The sequence below is a fragment of the Eumetopias jubatus genome, unplaced genomic scaffold (genome assembly GCF_037043125.1).
Source record: "Eumetopias jubatus isolate StellerSeaLion01/CBP00866 unplaced genomic scaffold, mEumJub1_p1.0 scaffold_6, whole genome shotgun sequence".
Lineage (NCBI taxonomy): Eukaryota > Metazoa > Chordata > Mammalia > Carnivora > Otariidae > Eumetopias > Eumetopias jubatus.
Window position 1 is genome coordinate 74,521,154 of NW_028274812.1, and position 24,944 is coordinate 74,546,097.

Genomic DNA, 24,944 nt, shown 5'->3' on the forward strand with positions numbered 1-24,944 from the left:
CATTTTCTGGGCTAGGCAAAGTAGGTTTGAAGAGAAGGTAAGGATTTCCATTTTGTGTTCTGGTCTCTTTTAAATTATCCAGGTCTAGTGGAAGTAGAGGCATGGAAAAGGTTGCTTAAGAAGAGAGTCTTGACTGAGTAAGGACGACTGAGGAAGTAGTCTTGGGGACACCCATTATTTAAGGGATTGGAGGAAGAAGAGCCTTGATGGAGACTGAGAAGAAAAGGCAGAGATGAGGAAAGGGCCAGAAAAGGGTGGTTCTCCCACATCCCAGAAATACAACTTTGAAAATGAGATCAGTATTGTCCAGTGGCACATGAAATGCATTAGGATGGAAACTAGAGACTATCCATTGGTTTTGGCAGTTTAGTGATCACTGCTGACCCTGGAGCAGATTCAGTGAGGATTACAGTCGTTTCATGGAGGCTCATAGGAGCTGACCAAGTTGTAGTGGATTCCAGAGGTGAATGAAGAAACAGAGAAGTTCTGAGTTTAGGGAGTCTAGAGTATAACTCAGAGTCAGGAGAGGGATTTCATGTTTCTTTCTCCTCAGAAATGGACTATATTAAGCATGTGTTTAAAAGAGACAGAGGAGGGGCGCCTGGGTGGCTCAGTTGGTTAAGCAACTGCCTTCAGCTTGGGTCATGATCCTGGAGTCCTGGGATCGAGTCCCGCATTGGGCTCCCTGCTCAGCAGGGAGTCTGCTTCTCCCTCTGACCTTCCCCCCTCTCGTGTTCTCGCTCTCACTCTCTCTCAAATAAATAAAATCTTTAAAAAAATAAAATATACAGAGGAGAGGGTACAATCAAAAGAAAGAATAAAGATGTAGGCAGTAAGTAGGGAGAAAGGCCTAGGAAGGTGGGAGCCCAGAATGAGCTGTGGCTAGAAAGGAGGAGGGAGGGCTCATCTTTCTCCAAGGCTGAGGAGAGAGAACAGGGAGCTGTCATGTCACCAAATGGAAGGGAGGTGTAGAGGGTGTCAGAGTTCAAGGGAACTTTGGTTATCCTGTAACTTAAAAGCACATTGCGGTGTGTTTGTTGCTCCCACTTCTCTGACTCGATAACGGGAGCTTTGTGACCCATAGAGCTTCACAATTAAAATCTGTATCTCGAGGATTTTTGAGTCCAGGATTCCTGCCACTACTCCCTCTTTTAGACATTTTGGGGGAGTGGTAGACCATAATTAGTCATCTTTGGGACAAGTTACTGGTTTCAGAGTTGATTGTTGATTGATAGATAACCCTCTAACCTACCTCACAACACTTGCTGTCATCTGTGATAGACAATTGCTGCTCAAAGTGTATGCCCTTCAGTTATCTGTTTTCTCTAGAATTTTTCACCTCCAACAAGTGCAATTCATTTTTCTTTCCTCATCTGTTTTTCCTTTGATGCTGTGTGTATGTGAGAGAGAGAGAGTTGGCCAGTAATATTTGTCATATTGCCAACTATAGATGAATCTTCTGTCTTTTATATATACAAAGACTCATCATTTTTCTTTATTTTGGGAATCTACACAAATAGGAGAAAAGAGCTGAAGAGAAAAGTGGGAAAATAGGCATCTCTGTCCTTGGACTGCAGGATCAAAACAGTTCTGAGGCTGTGTGCATATCGTTCCACAGGGCCTGGAGAGGCGTAGAGCCTCAACAGAAGCAGTGACTGCTCTTGGTGAAAATGAAAATGAATTCAGTAGTACCCAGGGACCTCAAGAGAAAAAGGAGACAGCAGGGGTAGAATATTTCAATAGGATTTTGTGGGAACCTACCATTGCTACAGAAAGAAATTACTAGGTTGAATTATATGAAATCGCTGATGTTGTTAAGCCTTTTTTTTTTTTTTATTACTGAGACAACAATGGCAATTTTGGATAGTTCAACTGAATGTATTCTTGATTCTAAATATACTTGTAAACTTTTGGATCATAACCCCTTCAAGAGCTGGGGAATGCCGTCCTTGATTAAGTGTGAGTCTCTTTTCTATAAATATTATTTGGTTATAACAGTAAATGCTAACAGTAAATGCTGTATATTCCTTTCTTATAGACTGTTACTCATACAGCATGGTCATCTGCCCACAACTGAAACTGAAGAAAATATTGATTAAAAGCTGGGACAGCTTTTCTGGGGCCCTACTCTAGCCTGACCTGATCTCCTGAGATCTCCAAACTCCTATTCTAGACAAGCGGTCCTCAACAGGGGGCAATTTTGTCCCGAAGGGGAAAGTTGAGAATATCTGGAGATGGTTTTGACTGTCTTGACTGGGGGAGGGAAGGTGCTACTGCCATGTCATGTGTAGAGGACAGGGGAACTGCCAACCATCCTGCAACACACAGGCTAGCATCCTCCCCACCCTTCTCCAACCAAGAATTATCTAGCCCAAAATGTCAGTAGTGGCAAAGCTAAGAAACTTCTCCTAGACTGAGCACCAGGGAACTTAAGAAAACACTTGCAAAGTTATATATCATATTTCTTGGTGGTGAGCCTAAAAAGTTTATAAGGAAATGGACCAGAACTGAGAAGAATTAAATTTGGAGAGAAAGGAGCGAAACTGATGGCCAACATATCCTACATTTGGGAAGCTCCTTGTCCGCAGAGCATGCTTAAAGCATTTAGACATGGAGAATTTTAAGGAGTTGGACCACCAAAGAGTGAATTTTCGGTGGTAAATAACAGGGCCAGATTTTTTATACCATATGAGTGAAGGGAAATGAAAATGAGATCAGAAGTTATAGAATAGGATAAGAAGTAGCTACAACAGAAGGTTTGAAAATTTAAAGCCTTACTTGTTCCTTTTAAATTGTATAGTGATGTGTCTGTTACTGTGGTTACTAATGTGCATAAAGTCCTAAACACGGATTGTGGTACAGGTGTGAATGGCAAAAAGAACTGTGGTGTGATAAACTCTTTGGTCCTAAATTTTTAGACTTTACTGACACACATTAGAGAGGTTTAGCTTTTTTGTGACATAAATTAACTGTGTGACCCAGAAGATTTTATAAATATATTTGACTTGGTTGCTCTTAGCTCTGAGTGCTAAAGAGATGTTAACATGTCTTTATAAAGAGCTATTAAGAATGAGTAATAATAAAGCATTGTCTGTGTAATGGGAAAGGTGGTTCTATTTTGATTTAGCTTATCTAAAGAAATGGACATGAGCAGTATATAACTTTTTGATGCCAATTATGACATTGAAGCTTTGTAAATCCTAAATAACACCTTCCTGTAGAACAGTGTTCTGGTTAGTATTTAAGTTCCCTTGGTGTCTCACCAGAGCCTGTAGTAATCATGAGGTACCTGAAGTATAGTGAATCATAGGACTAACCTACCAAAGAAACTAACTGTTGCAATATTTTTAGGGTTAAAGATAGTGAATTCCACTATGGGTCATCAGAAAGATATTTCCCTCCTGGCCCCCTCATCTGTTGTGGAACCAGGGACTTAATTCTTTCTTTCTGGCCACTGAATGGAAGAGAGTGGTCTCCATTGGCCTGGTGGGGGTTCTCTGCGATTCAGGGCTGGGAGCAAAAGATAGTGAGAGGACCCGGTCTTTCAGGAGTCAGCTTACTGATTTACCTTGCTGCTGATCCCATCTCTTACATCTGAATTTCTGATCATTCATTACTTCCCCCCCATATCCACTAATCAGTAAATGTAGTCTCAACCAACTCCTGTTCCGTGCCTCTAAAGCAAGCGTAGAACCCTTTTGCAGTTTTTCCTCTTATTTTTTTCCCTTTGGAATTAAGGAATCTGTATGGAGGAGAGGCTTACATATTCTTTTCATTTCACTTTAATATTGTTTTTCTTTCTTTTACTGCAGTAAAGATAAAGTTTTATATTTATATAATAAACATGTATTAAGAACTAAAGTATTCCTTGGTATTTCAGAAAGAAAATAGAATTAGGTGTTTTTTGGACATTTCCTTCTAGGAAATTTGGTAAAGTGTTCTGAAAAATAAAAGTAAGACTTTGGGTAAGGTCAAGGAGATAGGATAATGTTGGGAAGTGTTGCCAAGGAATCCTGCTTAGGGGAGGAGCAGGAATGGAAGGTGGATAAAATCCAGCCTTGTACTAGCCATGGAGTGAAAGATGGATATGAATTTGGGAGACATTCTAGAGGGGAGGCTATAGCTGCAGCAAAGGGGAAAAGTCTTGAGTGTCTGCAGCAGGAGTTGCCATTTTGGGATACCGTTTATTTTTAGGAAACATAAGCTGCACATATGTTGGTAGGGAGCTTGATTGGAACAGAAAACCGATGCCTTCTTTCTGCTGTTTGGGTCCTAACTATGAAATATTGCTTTTCTTAGTGGCCTGAGAACACTCTAAAAGGAGGTGTTGAATATAAAGAGTTAACTGAGGATGAAGTGGCTCATCCTTTCTGAGGACAGAATAGGAAGTGATGGGCCATGGTCAGAGCATGAAACTTAAGTTAGATATTTAAAAAGACATGCAGGGTTGATGAGTGTTGGGATATGTAAATTTACTAATGTGGCAAATTCTTCTCGAGAGACCCCTCAAATACTGTTCTGTGGTCATTTAAATGTACACCCCTTGTGCTTATTTTTGGACCTAGGCTCTGTGAAAAAACAAAAACAAAACTTAAGGTCATGAAGTAAATGGGACTTGAGTGAATTTACCTGACGCACCTGAAGACTAGACACAGGTCATTGATCATCGTGTGGCAGTAGAAGGAAATGAGAAATCCACACCACACGTATCTTCTAAAATCTCCCTGGCAACGAAGTCAGCGAAGGCCATCCTTCCAGCAATTACTGCCAGCTTAGAGAACTGGCTTGAAATTCTTTGTGGATTGCCCAGAACACCAAGATCTTCTGTTTCAGTGGCCTGTTACCAATGTCGTCTTCCACCTCTATAGTGCTACCTGCTTTTTACATGTCCTTTTAAAGTTCTGTTCATCTAAATTGTCGTCTGGTTCTTAAAGCATAGAGTTCTTTTGAGCACCACATGGTGATTTATAAGAAAACATTCAGAAGAGAATGAAATGTCAAAGCAATGTAGTATGATGGCTAGTGGACATATGTGATTATTTCTACCTCATGGATGAAGACTCTAGGCTAAAGAAATCCAGGGACTTACTTAAAGGTTACATTGTTAATGCCAGAGCAGACTGTGTATGAATCCTAAAAGACAAAAGTATAAACTTCCAATTTTTGTCCTAATGATTTTCTTTTTTCAAAAAGATTTTATTTATTAGAGCACGAGGGCCTTGGGGGTGGGGAGAGGAAGGGACCCCCAATGCTGGCCAATCCCAGGACCCTGGGATCATGACCTGAGCCAAAGGCAGACGCTTAACTGACTGAGCCACCCAGGCGCTCCCGTCCTAATGATTTTCTACCACCAGAGTCTTAACCAGAGTTAACTGAGGATGCAGTATTTGGCACATAGACTGCTTACCTATTTCCCAGCCTGCATGCAAGCTCACACAATAGTGTGGTACATGGCCCTAGACTCAGATTCATGCGGGCAGGTGGTTGGGCACTTAAGCTGGCTCCCTGAAGCTTTGTGACTCATGATGCTACACTAGGGAGGGAGCATGGTCAGTATCTCCTCTACTCCAGTGGGTCAGAAGAATCATAGTAATTTATAATGTTCACTGAAAAGTTGCTGATGCCTGCCCCTCAAACTGACCCATGTTTAGAACACTTTTGGGTGTAGTTTGCCATGATACCTAAACGATTGACATAATTCTGAGGACATCCTTTTATGTGTTCCACAAACAACAGACATACCTTTGGGTGTAGTTCAAACATTACCCAAGGCATGGCATTCCCTGTGGTTGGGAGTGAAGTCAAAGCAGAGAATGTCAGAGTGGGGAAAGTGGGAGAAAGAGAAACAACATACATACAAGCACACGTCTCCCCTACACTGCTTCTATTTCCTTCCTTGCTGCGTTTAGGTCTCTTTAAATGTTATTTCCTTCAGGAGGCTTTTTCTGGTCACCCTATCTGAAACAGTACCCACTATTGTTCTCTATCCCCTTATTTTATTTTCCATCACAGTACTTATCTCTCCTGGGCACGTGATAAGCATTCAGTGAATATTTGTTAATGAGTGAGTTAAATGAATTAATTAACAAAGTATGCCAGTTCTTTTTTGATATAGGTAGCCAAACAGTGAATCTAATAATAATTGTGTATATATGTATCCATCTCTTTTAATGTACACTCCTATGTGTATAGTAGAGTATGTATCTCTCTATATAAATAGGTACTATTTATGTACTGATGGATTTATACCCATTATATTGTTATATGTATTAACATATGTGTTTATATATTATATATAGAATATATATTTATGGATGCTTTGATATCCATCCCTTATGTCTCAGGCTCTGTACTAGATATTTTGCTTGCCTTACCCACTTTAATAAAACAGCTGTCAGATAGGTACCATTATTATCTCCATCACAGTAATGCAGAAATGGAAGTTAAGAGAGGCAGCTTTGCTCAAGGTCACACAGTTACTAAATAACAGATGGTAATTGAACTGGATGGATCTGGTCTGGCTCCAAAACCTTAAATGAGTGACTTAACTATGCGGTATACTGCATCTCCTTATTTCGAATCTGCCAGAATCCTATAGAAGAACAAACAGCATAAGAAGGAGGTTTCTGTAGTACACATTTCTACAAAGGACTACAAAAACGTTACAAAGTATACATGTTTTTCTTTGAGATGAAAAAAAAAAAACCAGTTTAGAAATAGTTTACCTGGTTTAGAAACTAGGTTACATTAAAGTTCACATTGTAGTAATATAAAAATACAAAGTTTTTATGTAGCTATATTGACTCAAGTGAAAAAATTTAAAAGCTCACTCACATTTTGTACCTTTTTATTTAAAGGAGAATTTCTTTGAAGAAGGATACTGTTGTTAAGTTCTGTAAATACTGTTCATCATATAGGGTACATTTGCAAGCTGCCCCCCCCCCCCGCATTGATTTCTGTAAAGCCGCGAGTGTTTATTCTTTTATTTCCTGCCGTATTCAGCCTTGTTGTCTACACTTAACAGTTGAGGGTCATCAATTCTCACGCCTGCTGTCCCACCTTTGCTGCCCTTTATGCAGCTCTCAGCGCCTCCCCGGTCGGCATCACTCCCACTTCAGCTCTTGCGAGGTCATTCCATTCTACATGCCCAGCCCTGCCTAGACTGGCCCCAGTTCTCCCAGTGCCTCTCCTCAACCTTGGGGATGTCCAGCCACCTCCTTCATATTTTCGTTCTGATTATTTTTCAGTCTTCCCCATGTCACTTCAGAAGTTCTATCTACCAAATTTGTATTTCATACAATTATTTCACGTTGTTAGGTCTTCTTTCTGCATAGGAGAAGGATATTCTCTTTCTCTTTCCCAAAATGTGATCCTTTCATCCATGCTCTTTATCCTAGTTCCTATAACCCAACTCACCTGAAACAGAGCTTCTACACAAAGGACCCCTTATCTCAAGGGAGGGCACTGCTGGGGGTTGTTGAACTCTGTAAAAGGGCAGAAACAATATGATTCTGAGGGGCAGGGAGATGCTCCAATGATATTAGAGCTGGTAGACACTGTAGAGGTCATGGGCCTGGTTCCTTGGTTCCTTTTGTGTTTTGTTGTAGTTTGTATCACTTAGGATTCTTTTGGCTGCAAGTAACAGAATACCCCAAGTTCAGAATTAATAAGCTAATTTACCATCTTCTTTAACAAGAAGTCCGGAGCTGAGGCAGTTCCAGGGTTTGATTAGCAGCTCAGCAGCACCACCACAGACCCAGGTACTTTTCATGTTTCCCCACTGCTGGCTCCAGTCTATCCTCCTGAAGTCTATCCTCCTGTCTCAAGATGACCGTGATGTCCCATGCATACACAGCTGCATCCATTGAAGGAGAGGAGGCATGAGGCATGTGTCCACTTTGTTAATTATACAACACTGTTTATTTCAAAGGACTGCCCTTCGTATGTCCATGTCTAGCTAAAGGGAAACAGGGATGGCACATATCTGGCTTTTTTTTTTTTTTTTTTTTTTTTTTTGCTTTTCTGATGGGTGGGCCAGGCAGGAGGGATGGGTGGCATTTGCTGGTAAGGAAGAAGAGAGAAGGAACTAGGTATTGGTGAGGAACCATCAATGTCTGCCATTCATACTGAGCCCAAACAACCTCAGACTATCGGCATCATTATCTTTTTGTATTGCCCAAATTGGAAAGATTACCTTCTGTTTTCAAATGTTTGAGCTCTCCAATGTTGTTAACTAGTAGGAGGGAAGGGAAAGAGTAGAGAAGGAAGAAAAAAAAGATACAAATTTAAAAGAACAGTTAATAAATTTACATATAAGTTCATGTGGCAAATACCCTGAGATGTTAATGTTTCAAATCTGTGTATTAATCTATCACACTGTCGCTTCTCATTTTCTTTTTTTTGGGGGGGGTAAGTTTAGAAGATGAATGTAAGATAAAGGAACGACCAATCTTTGTTCCCCTTTCTGGCATTCAGTCTAAGGAAAATTGCTGTTCCATTAGGGTGTGACAGAATCTTGTAATTAAACTTAGGGAGAGACTTAAAAATGGAATATAAGTTCCCTTTCTAAATTTAAGCTGCTGATAAAAGTATATATAAATCAGTGACATAGAAAGTAACTCTTTCTGTCTAATTTGGTGATTCAGTTGCATCCAGTAAGAATTATGGAAAGAAATAGACCTTTGATACCAACTATCAGTTTTAGTATGAAAGTACTTTATATTGAGGCAGAGAATGCTAGCCCAGTCATAGTCGTCTCATTCATTAAGTGTCTTTTATATGCCAGGGCCTGTGTTGGGTACCAGGGACCAAAAGATACAGATAATGACCTCATTCCTACTTACTGGATCTTGAGCTCCAATAGAGCAAAAACGTATGTAAATTAACAATTATAATTTTATGTAATAAGGACTATAATGAAGATGTGTAAAGATTAGCACAAATGACAATGTCTGTCCTGTAAGGCAGTTAATATCACTCCCATTTCTAGGTGAAAATATAGAGCCATAGAGTGGTCAAGTTAATTTGTCCATAAGTAGCAGAGTTGGGTTGTAAACCAGATCTCTGGCCCCAAGTCCAGTGTCCTTTGCCCCACTCTGCATGGAAGAGAAAACTATGGCCTCTTCTCTATTTGAGGGCAATATTAGAAGAGACTTCTTGGAGGTTATAGTATTTAAGATTGCCTTAAGAGATGAGATCTCAAAAGAGTGAAGGCAGAGATGTTCTAGGCAATAAGGGCAGCATGAAAATGTATCAGTACCATAGTGTTGGTGCACAACTCACAGCAAAGAGTAGGAAAGTAGCTGTGCCTTCTGATAAAAGGCCTTTTACTGAGGGTTGAGGTAATTGTGTTTAATTCAGTGGACAGCAGGAGGCCCCAGGGGGGTTTTGAGCAGGTGAATGCCAAGATCAGAAGTGTACACTTGGGCAGTTATTTTTCCACAAGTATATCTAGTTGGGCTGGAGGTGATCCAGAGAACAGGTTACAGAGCAGTCGACGTAAGAGGTAACAAGGGCCCTGTGATGTGCTACCTTTCCACATGGTTGAAGTGGTTGAGAGTCTCATGTAGTAGCGAAAAAAGACATAGGTGATCAAGAATTTGAGAGTTAATCAGGTTTGTTGCTATTTTCTTATTTTAGTGAGCAATTATTTACAACTCTCAAAGGTTAAAGTTCTTTTTCTACTTGCATCTATTTCTTTTATTCTCTTATTTTGTTATATTATCTTTCCTCAGAGGAATTTTCTAATATAGTTTCAATTGCTTAAAACTACCAAAAAGATAGACTTATACTTTGTGGCAAGATGGAGTAACAGGGTCTGTGTTTACCCTCCTGCCTGAAACAACTGAGAAACTGGGCAAAGTATATCAAAGAACTGTTTTCAATGTATTGGACATCAGGCGGTAGAACACAGTGATCCCTGAGAGATGGAGAACAAAGTGAGTTCTGGGATTATCCCAGCTTACTGTCAAGAGAGAGGTTCCAGGCTGTAGCATGAGGTGGAGGATCCCACCTGAATTGGAGCTTCCTCTGAAGCTTCCTCTGGAGCGGAGTCTTTGGGGAGATTGATACAATTGAAATGACTTTACCCAGAGTGATCAGAAAGAAAAAAAAAAAAAAAGACATAAATTACCAGTATCAGGTAATTTTGAGATGACATCACTACTGGTTCAATAGATGTTAAAAGGACCATATGAGAATACTGCTAACAACTTGATGCCAATATAACACCTTATATGAAAAGGGCAAATGTTTTGAAAAGGACAAACTACCCAGGCTCATTCAAAAATAAATAAATAACCCAGACAGCCCTATATCTATTAAAGAAATTTAAGTTATGGTTAAAAATATTCTATCAAAGAAAATTCCAGGCCCAGAATACTACCAAACATTTAAAAAAGAAATAATCCCAGTTCTACACAATCTCTTCCAGAAAATTGAAGATGGGAGAATACTTATTTTATGAGACCATTACTCTGATTGCAGAACCAAAGATATTATAAGAAAAGAAACTATAGGCCAATATCCCTAATGAACACAGATGTAAAAATTCTTTTTTAAAAAAATTTTATTTATTCAAGTAATCTCTATACTCAATGTGGGGCTCGAACTCATGACCCTGAGATCAAGAGTCACATACTCTTCTGACTGAGCCAGCCAGGTGCCCCTGGATGTAAAAATTCTTTTTTTTTTTATTTTTTAAATTGTATTATGTTATGTTAGTCACCATACAGTGCATCATTAATTTTTGATGTAGTGTTCCACGATCCATTGTTTTCGTATAACACACAGTACATGCCCTCCTTAATACCCATCACCAGGCTAACCAATCCCCCCTTCCCCCTCCCCTCTAAAACCCTGTTTCTCAGAGTCCATAGTCTCTTATGGATGTAAAAATTCTTAACAAAATTTTAGCAAATCAAATCCAGTGACAGATAAAATATCATGACCAAAGGAGTTTAGTTTAACATTTGAAAGTTAATCAATGTAGAGGCTTCTGGGTGGCTCAGTTGGTTAAGCAGCCGACTCTTGATTTCAGCTCAGGTCATGATCTCAGGGCTGTGGGATCGAGCCCTGTGTCAAACTCTGTGCTTAGTGCAGAGTCTGCTTGTGCTTCTCCCTCTGCTCCTCCCCCACTTGCACAGACTCTCTCTCTCCCCCTCTCAAATAAATAAAATATTTACAAAAAGTCAATGTAATCCACCATAATAACAGACTGAAAAGGAAAAACCATACGATCATCTCAATAGATAGGGAAAATATATTTGACAAAATCCAACATCCATTTATGATAAAAACTCTCAGCAAAGTAGGAATAGAAAGAAACTTCCTTAATATGACGTTGGATATCTGTGAAAAACCTACTGCTAACATCACATTTACTAGTGAAAAACTGAATAAACTGAATGTTTTCCCCTTATGATCTGGAATAAAGAAAGGGATGTCTTTCTCACTGCTCTTCAAATTGCATTGGAGATTCTGGCCAGGACCAATACCATCAAGCAAAAAAAAAAAATTTAAAAAATTTTAAAAAGAGGAAAAGGTATCAAGATTGCAAAGAAGTAAAAACTATCACAGATAATCTATGCAGAATTTATGACAGAATCTACAAAAAAGAACTGATGAGTTAAGCAAAGTTGTGCGATATAGTCAATATACAAAAGTAAGTTGTATTTCTTAATACTGGCAGTGAACAATTAGAAATGGAAATTAAAAAGAAACAATACCATTTACCATATCATCAAAATGTGTGAAATACTTAGGAAGGAATCTGACTAAATATATGTAAGACCTGAATACTGAACACTGCACAACATTGCTGGGACAAATTAAAGCAAATCTAAATACAGGGAGAGACAGACCATGTACATAAGTGGGAAAACTCAGTATTGCTAAAATGCCAGATCACCCCAAATTGATCTATACATTCAACATAATCCCAATTAAAATCCCAGCAGATATTTTTGTTAAAGTTGATAAATTCATTGTAAAACTTATGGAAATACAAAGGATTTAAAAGAGCAAAAACTACTTTGAAAACAGAATTAGAGGGCTATCACCACCTGATTTCAAGAATTATAAAAATTTATATTAATAAAGATAGTGTGGTATTGGTATAAAAGCAGACAAATAGATCAGTAGAACAGAGTAAGTCCTGAAATAGACCCCAAGATATGTGGTCAGTTGATTTTTGACAAGGTACAAAGTGGGAAAGAATAAAAAGTAGGAGAGAATAGGTTTTTCAGCGAATAGTGCTGGAACAATTTGATATATGCAAAAAAAAAGACCCTATATCCATACCTCATATCAGTTATAAAAAAACTAATAATGTATTATAGATCTAAACATACAATCCTAAAACTATAAAACTTCTAGAAGAAACACAGGAGAAAATCTTTGTGACTGACTCAAGCAAAGATTTCTTAAGTACGACACAAAAGCATGAACCCTTAAAGAAAAACTTGGTAGATAGGACTTCATCATAATTGAGAATTTCTGTTCTTCAAAAGACACTATTAAGAGCATGAAATGGGAAGCCATAGACTTGGAGAAAATATTTGCAAATTACATATCTAATAGTGGATTTGATCCAAAACAGCTCAAAAATTAGAAAACAAACAATCCGATAAAGAATTTATATCTATGGCAAATAAAGTAACAAAACGTACATGAAAAGTATGTTCAACATTAGTAGCCATTATGGAAATGCAAAAAAAACCACCATGAGATGCCATGTCACACCTGTTAGAATGGCAGAAAATAAACTGGAGTGCTGGTACACTGCTGGTGGGAATATAACATGATACAACCATTTTGGAAGCAGTTTGGCAGTTTCTTAAATATTTACTTCGAAATGATTTAAACAGTCTACTCCTAGGCAGTTACCCAAGGAATTGAAAGCATATGTCCATGCAAATCCTCGTACACAAATGTTCATGGCAGCTTTACTTGTAATAATCAAAAACTGGAGTCGCTCCAAATGTCCATCAATAGGTGAATGAATAAACAGTTTTGCTCTGTCCATATAACAGAATATACCTCAGTAATAAAAAGGCATGAACTATTGGAACTCTTGATACATGCAACAACCGGATGAATCTCAAAATAATTATCCTGAGTAAAAGAAGCCAGACCTCTCCCCTGCCTCCCTGTTCCCTGCAAATGTATGATTCTCTTTATTAGAGAATTTTTATTGTATTAGAAGATACAAACTAATGTATATTGGCTGACAGCATTTTGGTGGTTGCTAAGGGACAGTAGCAAGTGAAGGGTAGGAAGGAGGAATTATAAAAGGTATCTAGGAAAATTTTGGGGGTGATGGATATGTTCATAATCTTGATGATAGTTTTATGGATGCATGTTTGTCAAAACTTATCAAATATCCTTTAAATATGTGCAGTTTTTTAATGTCGGTTGTACTTCAGTAAGCTATTTTAAAACCTATCTTTAAAAAAGATGCCAGATCTGGGACCCCTGGGTGGCTCAGTCAGTTAAGCATTTGCCTTTAGCTCAGGTCATGATCCAAGGGTCCTGGGGTCGAGGCCCGCATCAGGTTCCCTGCTCAGTGGGGAGCCTGCTTATCCCTCTGCCCTGCTTGTGCGCGCTCTCTCTCTCTCTCACTCTCTCTGACAAATAAATAAATCTTAAATAGATACCAGCTCTGTCTCCCCAAATTCAGCTAATGCTTTTGAATTCTAAGGAATTCAAATATGGCAGATATTTAACATTTAGATTTTGTAATTTTCAAGAACATTTTTTCTGTGTGTTTATGTCTATGCTTTGTTTTCATTTTTTGAAATTCTTTAAATGGAAACCCTTTATTTGGTGAGCAGGTAAAGCAGTAGATACTTATATAAACTACTGGCAAAAATATAAATGTTACAACCACTATGTAAAAACATTTTGTAAAGTTAAATATGTGGATACCCTACAACCTAGCAATTCTCTTTTTAGATATATACCAAGAATAGCAACTCTCAAGCTGTTTGGTCTCAGGATACCTTTAATAATAAACCTATGGACATATTAACACAAATAATACTTTTAGAGAAAATAATTATTTTCCACAGCAAAAAATATGGCAAGAAGAGTGGTATTGTTTGATATTTTTATACATTTTTTTCATGTCTTGCTCAATAGAAGACATGTTCATATCTGTTTCTATAGTCAGTCTATTGGGATATATTGTTTTAGTTGAAGTGTATGAGGAAAATTTGTCCTCACACACATACACAGTTGGAAAGAGGAGAAGTATTTTAATAGCTTTTTCAGAAAATTGTGGATATCCTTCTTTGATACTATACTATAACTCTTTAAGTGCTGTTTTCTTGAATTTAAATTGCAGTATTGATTCTGAAACTACATAAGTGGATTTTTTTGGACTCTGTTACATTAAGATCTTTTGGCATTGGTCTGTCTTTACTTTGCATTAATTGAATGTATTATTTTGTAACATTACATACTAGTCATTTAAAAAATATCAGTTTGGGATGCCTGAGTGGCTCAGTCGGTTAAGCATCTGCCTTTGGCTCAGGTCACGATCCCAGGGTACTGGGATCGAGTCCCGCATTGGGCTCCTTCCTGTGCAGGGAGCCTGTTTCTCCCTCTGCCTGTCACTCCCCCTGCTTGTGCTTGTTCTGTCTCTTTCCTCCTCTCTCTCTGACAAATAAATAAAATCTTTAAAAAAAATTAAAAAATTAAAAAAATTAAAAATATCAGTTCAATGAGATACATCTTCCAAAACGTTTTCATATTTCATTATATAATATGAACAAGTGTCACCAACAGTCTTATCAGAGAACTGGAAAATTGTGAAGCTTACTGTGGCCAACACAAGTTTTCTAAAATTCTGATTTTTACTCAAAAGATTGAACTTTATCATTGGCAACCAGTACTGTTTGTTTTATTTGAAGTAACAGGCTCACTTTATTGTTGAGAAAGTAACTGCTGAATACCAAGTCAGAATCACCATGGTTTGAAGTCTATCAGTTATTCTTTCAAGTAAAAAATAGTAGTTTACACAAGTTGTTAGTTCAGCTCACAGTTCAAACATGCAGTTGCTTTTCCTTGAGATAGCCGTTAATCTCTGTTGTGCCTCAGAGGTGCTTTATAGACACTTCCCATTTAGTGACAGAACAGGGTCAGCAAACATTTTCTGTAAAGGACCAGAGAGTAAATATTAGACTTTGTGGACCACTGAATTTAGTTTGAGTGTTGTAACTATTCAACTATGTCACTGTAGCATGAAAGCAGCCTTAGACAATATGTAAACAAATGGGTATGGCTGTGTTCCAGTAAAACTTTATTTATAAAACAAGAAGCAAGCCAGATTGCCCAGCAAGCTGTAGTTTGCCAACCCCTGACATAGGATATTAAAAAGATGAATATTTTAAGGTCAAGATTTTTTTTAAGATTTTTATTTATTTATTTGACAGAGAGACACAGCGAGAGAAGGAACACAAGCAGGGGGAGTGGGAGAAGGAGAAGCAGGCTTCCCGCGGAGCAGGGAACCCGATGTGGGGCTCGATCCCAGGACCCTGAGATCATGACCCGAGCCGAAGGCAGACACTTAACGACTGAGCCACCTAGGTGCCCCAAGGTCAAGATTTAATAAAAGTTATAACTTCTCCTTCATCAAGGACATGCCTCTCAGTAGCATTTATCTGATCATTCTTCCATTTCCACTCCAGCACCCATCCTTACCTCTCCTCCTGTGTGACCTTCCTAAGGCTAACTCTGACATCTGAGCCCTGAATTCTAGAGCTCATTCTGCCTCTAGACTTTCCCATAAGTCATGTCTATTCTCTTTGTGCCCCCACCTCTTTTTGCCTTTTCCTACTTGGTCTTAAACATACTTAAATGTCTCCCATCTTTAAACCACAAAAAACCTTCCTTTGGCCCTCTCCCCCTCATACCTAGTTTATATTTGAGCTTTATTTCCTTCATATGGCAGCAGTCCTATAGTTATACATATTCTGTTCTTCAGGTTCAGCTTGTGAGGACTCTGTAGTAGTTGACATTGGTGACCCATAATCGCTTCATGAATTTTCGAAGCTCTTTTCTTAATTAGCTCTCACTATTTCACTTTCCTGGGCTTCTGTTTACCATCTAACTGTTGTTTCACTCACTTTTCTTCCATTCATCTCTTAAATGTTGGTCTTTCTTAGCTCTGATTATTTCTTTACTTATTTATAACATAATTTCCATTGTTTTTTTGTAGGATCTTTGGGTTACCTCTTCTACTTACATGATTTCAGCTCCCATTCCATTGCTGATGACTCCCAAATTTGTATCTAGGCTAAATGTTTGTCCTGAACTTTAGAACATGCTTCCAGTCCCTTATCAGACATCTCAACATAGATCTCCAGCAGCTACTTCAAATGTTTATGTTCAAAATAGCTTGTCTTCTTTGAAACCAACTTTCCTCCCTTTTCAGTAAAAAAAAGCACTTCCTGGACTCCAAATCAGAAATCTGAAATTGTTCACAATTCTTTTTCCCTTCCCCTCTATTATCCATTTGCTCACCTGGAAATCCCATGAATTGAGCCTCCTGAACTGAGTATCTTTCTGCTCCATTCATTATCTCCATTTCCACTGCCTGTTCATTAGCCAGGTTGACCTCATCTGACTCTCAGCTGGGCTTTCTAACTTACTTTTTTCCTGTCTTCTAGTATATCTTTCCAGGCAAAGGTAATTATTCCTTATTCTATGCCTCTGCTTGCAGATAGAATTTAGTAGTCGCCGAATGATGTTGTTGACTATAAAAGTGAAATCTTATACCTCTCTGCTAAAATATTTCCAAGACCCCTGTTGGTCCATAGAGTGAAGTCCAAACTCTTCAGTCATGTGTAAGATCCCTCAGTGGTCATCCCCTAGCTCTTTAGTTAAGTTCCTCCCACCACCTGCTCACACATACCTAGCCCCCAGACCACCACAGTTCTCCAAGGACACACCACCTCTCAGGGCTCCCCACTTTGCACAGTTTTGTTTTTTTTTTAGATTTTTTATTTATTTGAGAGAGAGAGACACAGCGAGAGAGGGAACACAAGCTCAGAGAGTGAGAGAGGGAGAAGCAGGCTTCCTGCGGAGCAGGGAGCCCGATGTGGGGCTCGAACCCAGGACCCTGGGATCATGACCTGAGCTGAAGGCAGACGCTTAACGACTGAGCCACCCAGGCGCCCCCCCCCCCCACTTTGCACACTTGATAAAAATGTCTTTCTCACTCCTAAAGGCAGAACTGACTTTAGGATCCTCCCTATGAAGTCTTTCCTAGTCCCACTCTGTTCTCATAATGCAGTGTGTGTATAACAGTATTTACAAACATTTATTTTGGGTGCCTACTATGTTCAGACACTTTACCGTCCATGTAATAGTTCTGAAAGGTAGTAATTATTACTTCCCATTTTAAAGATGAGGGCCTAAGTCAAAGAGACATTTAATTTGCCAGAGTTGTACGTCTAGACAGGGGCTAACGTAGCCCCTGTACCTGGGCTCTCTTTGCTCTCTTGCTGCATCTCTTTACTCATTTCATATAGGGCTTTCTTTATTATCTGAACAGGTATTTGTCTCCTCTGACCAGCAATATGTTTCTGTATCCCCAGAGCCCAGTTCAGTAAATAAATGAATAGAAAAGTTTGTGACTGACACAGAATTTCAAGTATAAAGTAGTCCCATTATATAGTCTTAGAAAACAGTGTCACAGCTTAGTGATTTTTCTTTTTTAAAGAACTGTTTGCTTATATTTTGGGTTAAAGTATGGGGGGTTTTGCCCATTTTGTTCAACAATTGTTTATTGTGCACAGTGCTCTGCAAAGCTCTGCACAGAAAACAGACATTGATGTGACCATTTCCATCCTCAAGGAGCTTTGGTATAGTAGAAACTATGGCCCATACACATCTAACCTGCATACCCACCTGAGGAACAAAATGCCTCAGGTTTTACAGCAGCGGGAGGCAACATGGGGCTGCATTTAAAAGGGACCAGGAAAGATTTCCTGAAGGATGAGTAGAATTCTAATAAAGGAAAAACATTGAGGGAAGGTGTTAAAGTAAACAGGGATGATATCTGGAATTTAAAATAAAGTAAAAAGTAAGCCTGGTCTGGTCCATTTATAATTCAGAACAGTTATTGATACCCTCTACTCTAGAATTTATTTCCGACATGGAGTATCAACTTCTTTAAACCTTATTTTTTGTAAAATGGAGAAATGCATAAAGTAAATGTATAGTTTAATGATTACTGAGTGTGGATTTTGAATAAGGAAAAGGATGGGTCTGTTTCTCTGCATTTGTTGCATGGGATTCTCTTATAACTGAGTATCATATGCAGTTCTCTGCAAGGTGGGTGTGGCCTATGAGAGAAGTCTTGTAGTATTGTCCTGAGGAGGTCATACTGTGCTATAGGAAGTACCAGTTGACCCTTGAACAACCCTCAGGGGGCTAGGGGGTGTCAACCACCTGCACAGTCAAAAATCTGAGTGTAACTTTTGACTCCTCCAAAATCCTTACTGGTAACATAAATAATTAACACATTTTTTTTTATGTTACATGTGTTATATACTGTATTCCTTACAATAAATGGAAAAAAGTTATTAAGAAAATCAAAAGCAAGAGAAAATACATTTATGGTACTGGACTGTAAAAAATAAAATCTGTGTGAAAGTGGACCCTTTAGTTCAAACCCATGTGGTGGTTCAAGGGTCAACTGTACTGCTCTGAAGTCTGCCCCAGTGTGACTTAGCTTCTGTTCCTTAATACATTGATCTTTGATTGCCTCAGGTAACTTTTTGACAACACTCGCCACTTTTTCTAAATGCTGGGCAGCCCATCTTGGCCACTATATAAAAAAAAATTTTTTTTCCTCTGAGGTACAGCTGGAATCGTACAGATAATATGTAAATTGGACAATGAATGCATTTTAAAGATTTACTCTTATAAACTCAGGTCACATAATAGTAATTTAATGCATGCACGGTATTTGGAAACTTAGGTAAGTGTAATGGATTTTTTTTTTTTTTTTTTTTTTTTTTTTTTTTTACTCTTTGCTCTCATTCTGCCACTTAGGTGGCAAGAATATTTATTAGCACCCATCAAAATTAAAATCTAAGTGAGGTATGCATTTAGCTGCTTAATGTTTCAAAGAAATACATTTATGTTATTGCCTTCAAATGGTGTATAGAATAAGTGTCCACATGTTTGAGACATTATACTAGAAAAGAATTAACATGAGACTTAGCTTTTCCTGGAGTTTGTAATTTGAAAGAATGACATTGGTACCAGAAAACAGATAAAATTAGAAGAGGATACAGAAGAGAATTCAATGGAGAAAAAACATTGGGTAAATCATGTATTTATGTGTGCATGTATAAAAATATTATAGCTTAATTTTTTTTAATGTGGTTAGCTATTGTCAGAGCATTTTGGGGCTCCTGTTTTAGTAAACAGGTTTAAATGTTTAACATTTGAAATCAAGTTTCATATGTAATGATTAATATTATTGTTGGATTTCTTCTACTTTCATAGATTTGATTCAGGCTACCAATGAGACCAATGTTAATATTCCTCAGATGGCCGACACACTCTTTGAGAGGGCAACAAACAGTAGCTGGGTGGTTGTATTTAAAGCTTTAGTCACAACACATCATCTCATGGTGCATGGAAATGAGGTAAATGAAGTGAACTTAACTTTTCTTTCTTTGGTGGGGTAAGGAGGCATTTATGGAAGGCTCTTCTACTTTTTATCAATTAGGAGAAAAAGAAGAGGAAATATATGGCTCAAAATCACCAAGAGTACAATTTTAATCTTCTACTTAGCTATTTAAAAAAAATGTTAAGTTAGACATTCTCTTGGGGACATTGAAATATTAAATATTACTGGGACCTAAAAGGTATGTACCATATAAATGTATTAGTGGGCAAAAATATTAGGAGAAAGGAACAATAAAATTATTTTTCCCATTAGGAACAGTCTTTTGCACCTTTAAGTGAAAATTGCTTTTACAAAAATACTTGATTTTGGAAAACATTAATAAAATAAAAATTACCCATTTTATATGGGATGCCTACTGACTCGGATTAAATTGCAGTGTTTCTGTTATATGAAAAATGAAAGATCATAAAATTTAATTCTAATTCAGTGAGTACTTTTCAGTCTTTTTCCTCCTCAGAAAAAGTCAGCAGACTAAGAAACTTTATAACTGAGTAAAAAAAAATAATGAGAATTTGCAATATCCTTTAGTATCAGAAATTGTTTAAAGGTATGATTTGGGAATATTGGTTATGATTCTAGTTTTTGTTTTTCAGAGATTTATCCAGTACTTGGCCTCTAGAAATACACTGTTCAATCTCAGCAATTTTTTGGACAAAAGTGGATCCCATGGTGAGAATATTTATGTTTTCTAATTTTTTGGATAATGCTTTGATGCAGGGTTTTGTTTTTTTGCTTTTTTGTTTTGAAGTGAAGTTCATAATCTATAATTAGTATAGTTGGTAGTTCTGTTGGGTATTTAAGAAAAAATGTAAAAGTAATTATTTAGTTACTTTGTAGAGCTTTAAAATATTTATTTGTTAGAGAATTCAGCATATAAATTACATATTAATTTTACTTTTTGTCCTTTTCAGTATTTACCTTAACAGTCAGTATTCTAGACCCACAGTTGTTTGTTTATGAAAGTACAAAAGGCAATGAAATGAAAGATACTTTCCTAATTTAAATAAAAAGATTCCAGCCTTAAACATTCTTTGTAAATTAGTAGAATTTAAACTGTAGTCATATGTTCATTCATCATACTTATTGGCTGCCTATTATGTATAAGGCAAGCACACCAAGCAAGTGGATAGTTTTCAGATAGCTGCATGTATTAAGCCTGAAACAGCCTGTTATTTGAAACGGTGAACAAAAATGCAAGGAAAAATCAGAAAGGACATTCTGTACAAGGATGGTAGCATAACGAAATTGAAATGTCTTAGAATGTCTCATGCCTACAGTATTTTTGCTTGCAGTAGGATTTTAAATGAGGCTTTTCTGGTGCCTTTATTGACCTCATTCTAGCATTGTTTACATTTGGAGAGTTTTTTAAAAAATGGTACTAAGCAAAGCACAAAGGAAGGTATTTTATTAATTAGTTTTACTTCTTCTGCCCCTCCCCCCAGGTTATGATATGTCTACCTTCATAAGGCGCTATAGTAGATATTTGAATGAAAAGGCTTTCTCTTACAGACAGATGGCATTTGATTTTGCCAGAGTGAAGAAAGGGTATGTTTTTTTCTTTCTCATATTTATTTGAGCAGAGTAAGTCTTTGAGGCATACTTGACTTACCTTAACTAAGCTTAAATGCCAAATAATTTTGGTCATGAAGCCCCAGGTTACAATCATCTGAAAAGAGACTCGAAAGTATTATAGAAGTTAGCCTGGAAGTTGTAATATACATTACTTTATTTATATTTTCATGCAAAAAAAATCTGATTCGCTGCTCAGAATTGACATGGTATAACATTTTATTTGTTAATTTCAATTCAAAATTCTTAAGCACGTATATTCCTTTAAATAATTTTAAATGGAGAAAATTTAAAGTACATTCAGAGTTCAAAGAATAGTGGCTCTAGTTTGCAATAGTTATTTCAGTGTGTTTTGATTGAAGTAAAACTGAACTGTGTATATGGTGGAGATCTGTTCTTGGGAGGTAATAATGTCCTAGTATCACACACACACACACACACACACACACATGCACACCATAATTGAATTGATTATTAATACTAACCATTGATTAAGAAAACCTCACTGAAACAGAAACACTTACATTTTAATTTCTTAATTATCATTTACTTCCCTCTAAATAGATGTGGAATTTAATCAGAAGTGTTCAGTCATAAATTTGTGCAAATCTTGTATCTGTTCTTGACTTGAAATAATGGCAAAGTATTGTAGAAGGTTTAATATTTTAGTCTCAAGAATTCACACAAAAAGACAACACTCAGTTTTTCTAATAGTGACCCAGCCTTAGCTTTCAACTATGTTTTAATCATGGTGCTGAACAATTTAAACTGGTCTATTCAAAATAAATTAGTTTCTTGTGGGTGAACATTCTATAAAATTAAGGTTTTTACTTCATCCACTTCTCATTATAGATGATTCTAGTTTACATGTCTTCCTCCAACTTCTTACATGGCCCTGGGCAACCATAGCTGATGTGTCTAGCTGCATTTCAGCCTTTCTGCAATAGGTCCATAGCCTTCTTAGAAACTTCTGCACCCTTTATGTGCACATAAGGATACTTTGGGATGCTTTCCCTACCCTTGAAGTGGGAGAGATCCTGAAAGTTGCCATTTTTAGCCCATTGACATAAGCTGGGTATTTTCCTCAACTACTTCAATACTGCCACACCTGGGCCATCACTGGATGCAGGGGCTCCATCAGAGTCCTCTGGGCGGGCATGGGGTTCAGTGCCCTGTCTGATGTACCCTCTGGCATGAACCTCCAGTTGTGTCCTCAGCAGCTATTTAAACTCTATCTCCTTTTGGCCAAACTGTGCATATCAGCTTGCATTTTTCTTCCCTTGATAGTTAATAGTATATACTCTGCTCTCCCAGTCCTACAGGTTTTGAAGACTTCTAAAACATGTGTTCTCTCTCTTTCTTAAAAACAAACTGGCATTCACAAAACCTACACCTCTGTTATAGATTTGGAAAAGTCCATCTAGTAATTCAGCCAATCTCTTTTATACAGACACACTGCTTTCTTCTTGAGGGCAATGCAGAGAGAAAGAAAGCACTGCCCATGTGCTTGAAGAACAAGAATGGGGGAGAGGAAGTGGTGTAGAGAGGGGAATCAACTACAGCCTTTTAATATCTCAAAGTCATCCCACAGGATTAATAAGGACATGGAGGGGGTGCAGTTTGGAAGAATGCACGTGGTCTTGAATTTTCCACATACAAGGAAGTTGCATCTTTTTCTTTTTTAAAAACAATTATAGGGCCGACGGTGTAATGAGGACAATGGCTCCTGAAAAGCTACTGAAGAGTATGCCAATTCTGCAGGGACAGATTGATGCACTGCTTGAATTTGATGTATGTATCTCCCTAGAAAATGTGCCCTACACAATTAGTACTGTCTTCTGTTTGAAGGTGGGCTACAGGTAAAGCTGGAAATCTACTCAGGAACAGATTGAGATCTCCTTCATTTTGATGAGCTAGATGAACACTTCATGTAGGCTTTTAGCATGGTAGAGTTGACTGTGGTTATCCAGATTGAGCAGTTTCCCAGGTGTTTACTTAAGTCATGGAAAAATACGAATAATGCATTCTTGGAACCCTGTGTTCAGAGTAGAGTGATGATCTCCTGTGGTGTTTGACAGGGTGAAGTAGCTGCAAGATGTACCTTTAGCCTCAGTAACTAGTTAAATACCTTAGCCTGCTTTTAGAAGCCATTTTATATAGACTGCTTAAATGACACCACCAAAGAGAATTGTTTTTGTCTCGTCATGGTCCTTCCTCCTGGCAGTATCAACAGGACATCACTCTTGACATGACATCTCTCATGACATCTCTCACCATACCTGTATCTTGAGTGTGGTGGTAAATACACTGGCCTACACATGTGGTAAGATTATATAGAAAAGCTCTCCCGCCCAAGGAGTGTAAGTGAAACTTGGGAAATCTGAATAAAACCTGTGGATTGCAGCAATCTCAATATCCTGGTTGTGATATTGTCTAGTAGTTTTGTAAGATGTTACCATTGGGAGAAACTGGGTAAATGGTACATAGAATCTCTATATTTTTTACAGCTGCATGTGGATTTATGGTTATTTCAAAATGAAAAGTTCAGGTAAACATATCTGATTCATGAAAATAAAATATTCTGACATGTAAGAAGATTTGTAGAATGTGAATTAATTTCTTAGTAATCACTTGAGACATTTTCATGTGCTTTGAGAAAAATTGCCATTTGATAACATGTAATTAACATATTAAATTTTTATCTTTTTCTAGGTGCATCCAAATGAGCTAACAAATGGTGTCATAAATGCTGCATTTATGCTTCTTTTCAAAGACCTTATCAAACTTTTTGCTTGCTACAATGATGGCGTTATTAACTTACTTGGTAGGTAGAACTGCTGAATGGTATCTTTGAATAAAGACTGCATCAGAATGCAAAGATTTGGATACCATAGCCTTATTAGATAAAAATCTAAAAAAAATGATTCATTCAGGTCACATTTCTCTATTCTTATGTCAGTCAAGGTTAAGTGCAAGAAACAGAAAGCACTCTAGATCTTTTAAGCAGGAAGGGTTGTCCATACAGGGATTTTGGTGCTTACAAAATACTGGAATGACTGAAGGATCTAGGCTTTGCCTCTTAGAATAAGTCCCGGTAAGTCCTGCTCCACTGTGCTAACAGCTACCTCTGATGCCACTCCTAGAGATGTATAGGGAATAAGAAGCCACTGCCACCTCATTAAGTATAATAGAAGAGCCACTCCAGCTCCTAGGTTTCTGGACCCACATACTCTAGCTGTGGTGAACAATGGACCATACACTGACCAGTGGTTCAGAGCATATACTAGAATCTCTAACTCTTAAGTATCTTCTTAGAGTGGGTTTAAAATAGTGTCTTCTGTAGACCATTCCATCATTATGTAAGGTCCACTATTTCGGGACTGAAGGGATTCATCCTAAGACTGACAAATCCTTTGGGGTGCGTCATTTGTCTCACTTCTTGTGCAGCAAAATAGTATTGTGTAAGATACCATGAAGGGGAGTAAGTCCCCAGATGGTGGTACTGGCAAAGCAATATGAACAAAGGTGATAAATCTGTATCCAACATAAACTAACTTCTGGAATAGATCGCTGCTCTTTTCCCTGGTAAAAGGAATTAATCCTTAACTTGTCACTTGGTGGATGACTCCATACTCCCTGGATTATGATGCCATGGTAGAAGCTCAGA

At 37.8% G+C, this 24,944-nt stretch overlaps 1 protein-coding gene across 26 annotated transcripts in view; it reads left to right on the forward strand.

The window, feature by feature from the left end:
* Positions 1 to 24,944, forward strand: part of SNAP91 (synaptosome associated protein 91) — a 139,902-nt gene that overhangs the window by 36,183 nt on the left and 78,775 nt on the right. For all 26 annotated transcript variants that reach the window (XM_028108074.2, XM_088024290.1, XM_088024287.1 and 23 more), the window contains exons 2-6: positions 19,522 to 19,664; positions 20,302 to 20,377; positions 21,151 to 21,253; positions 22,975 to 23,068; positions 23,990 to 24,101. In XM_028108074.2, the coding sequence (XP_027963875.1) occupies positions 19,522 to 19,664; positions 20,302 to 20,377; positions 21,151 to 21,253; positions 22,975 to 23,068; positions 23,990 to 24,101 (528 nt within the window). The remainder of the gene's footprint in view (positions 1 to 19,521; positions 19,665 to 20,301; positions 20,378 to 21,150; positions 21,254 to 22,974; positions 23,069 to 23,989; positions 24,102 to 24,944) is intronic.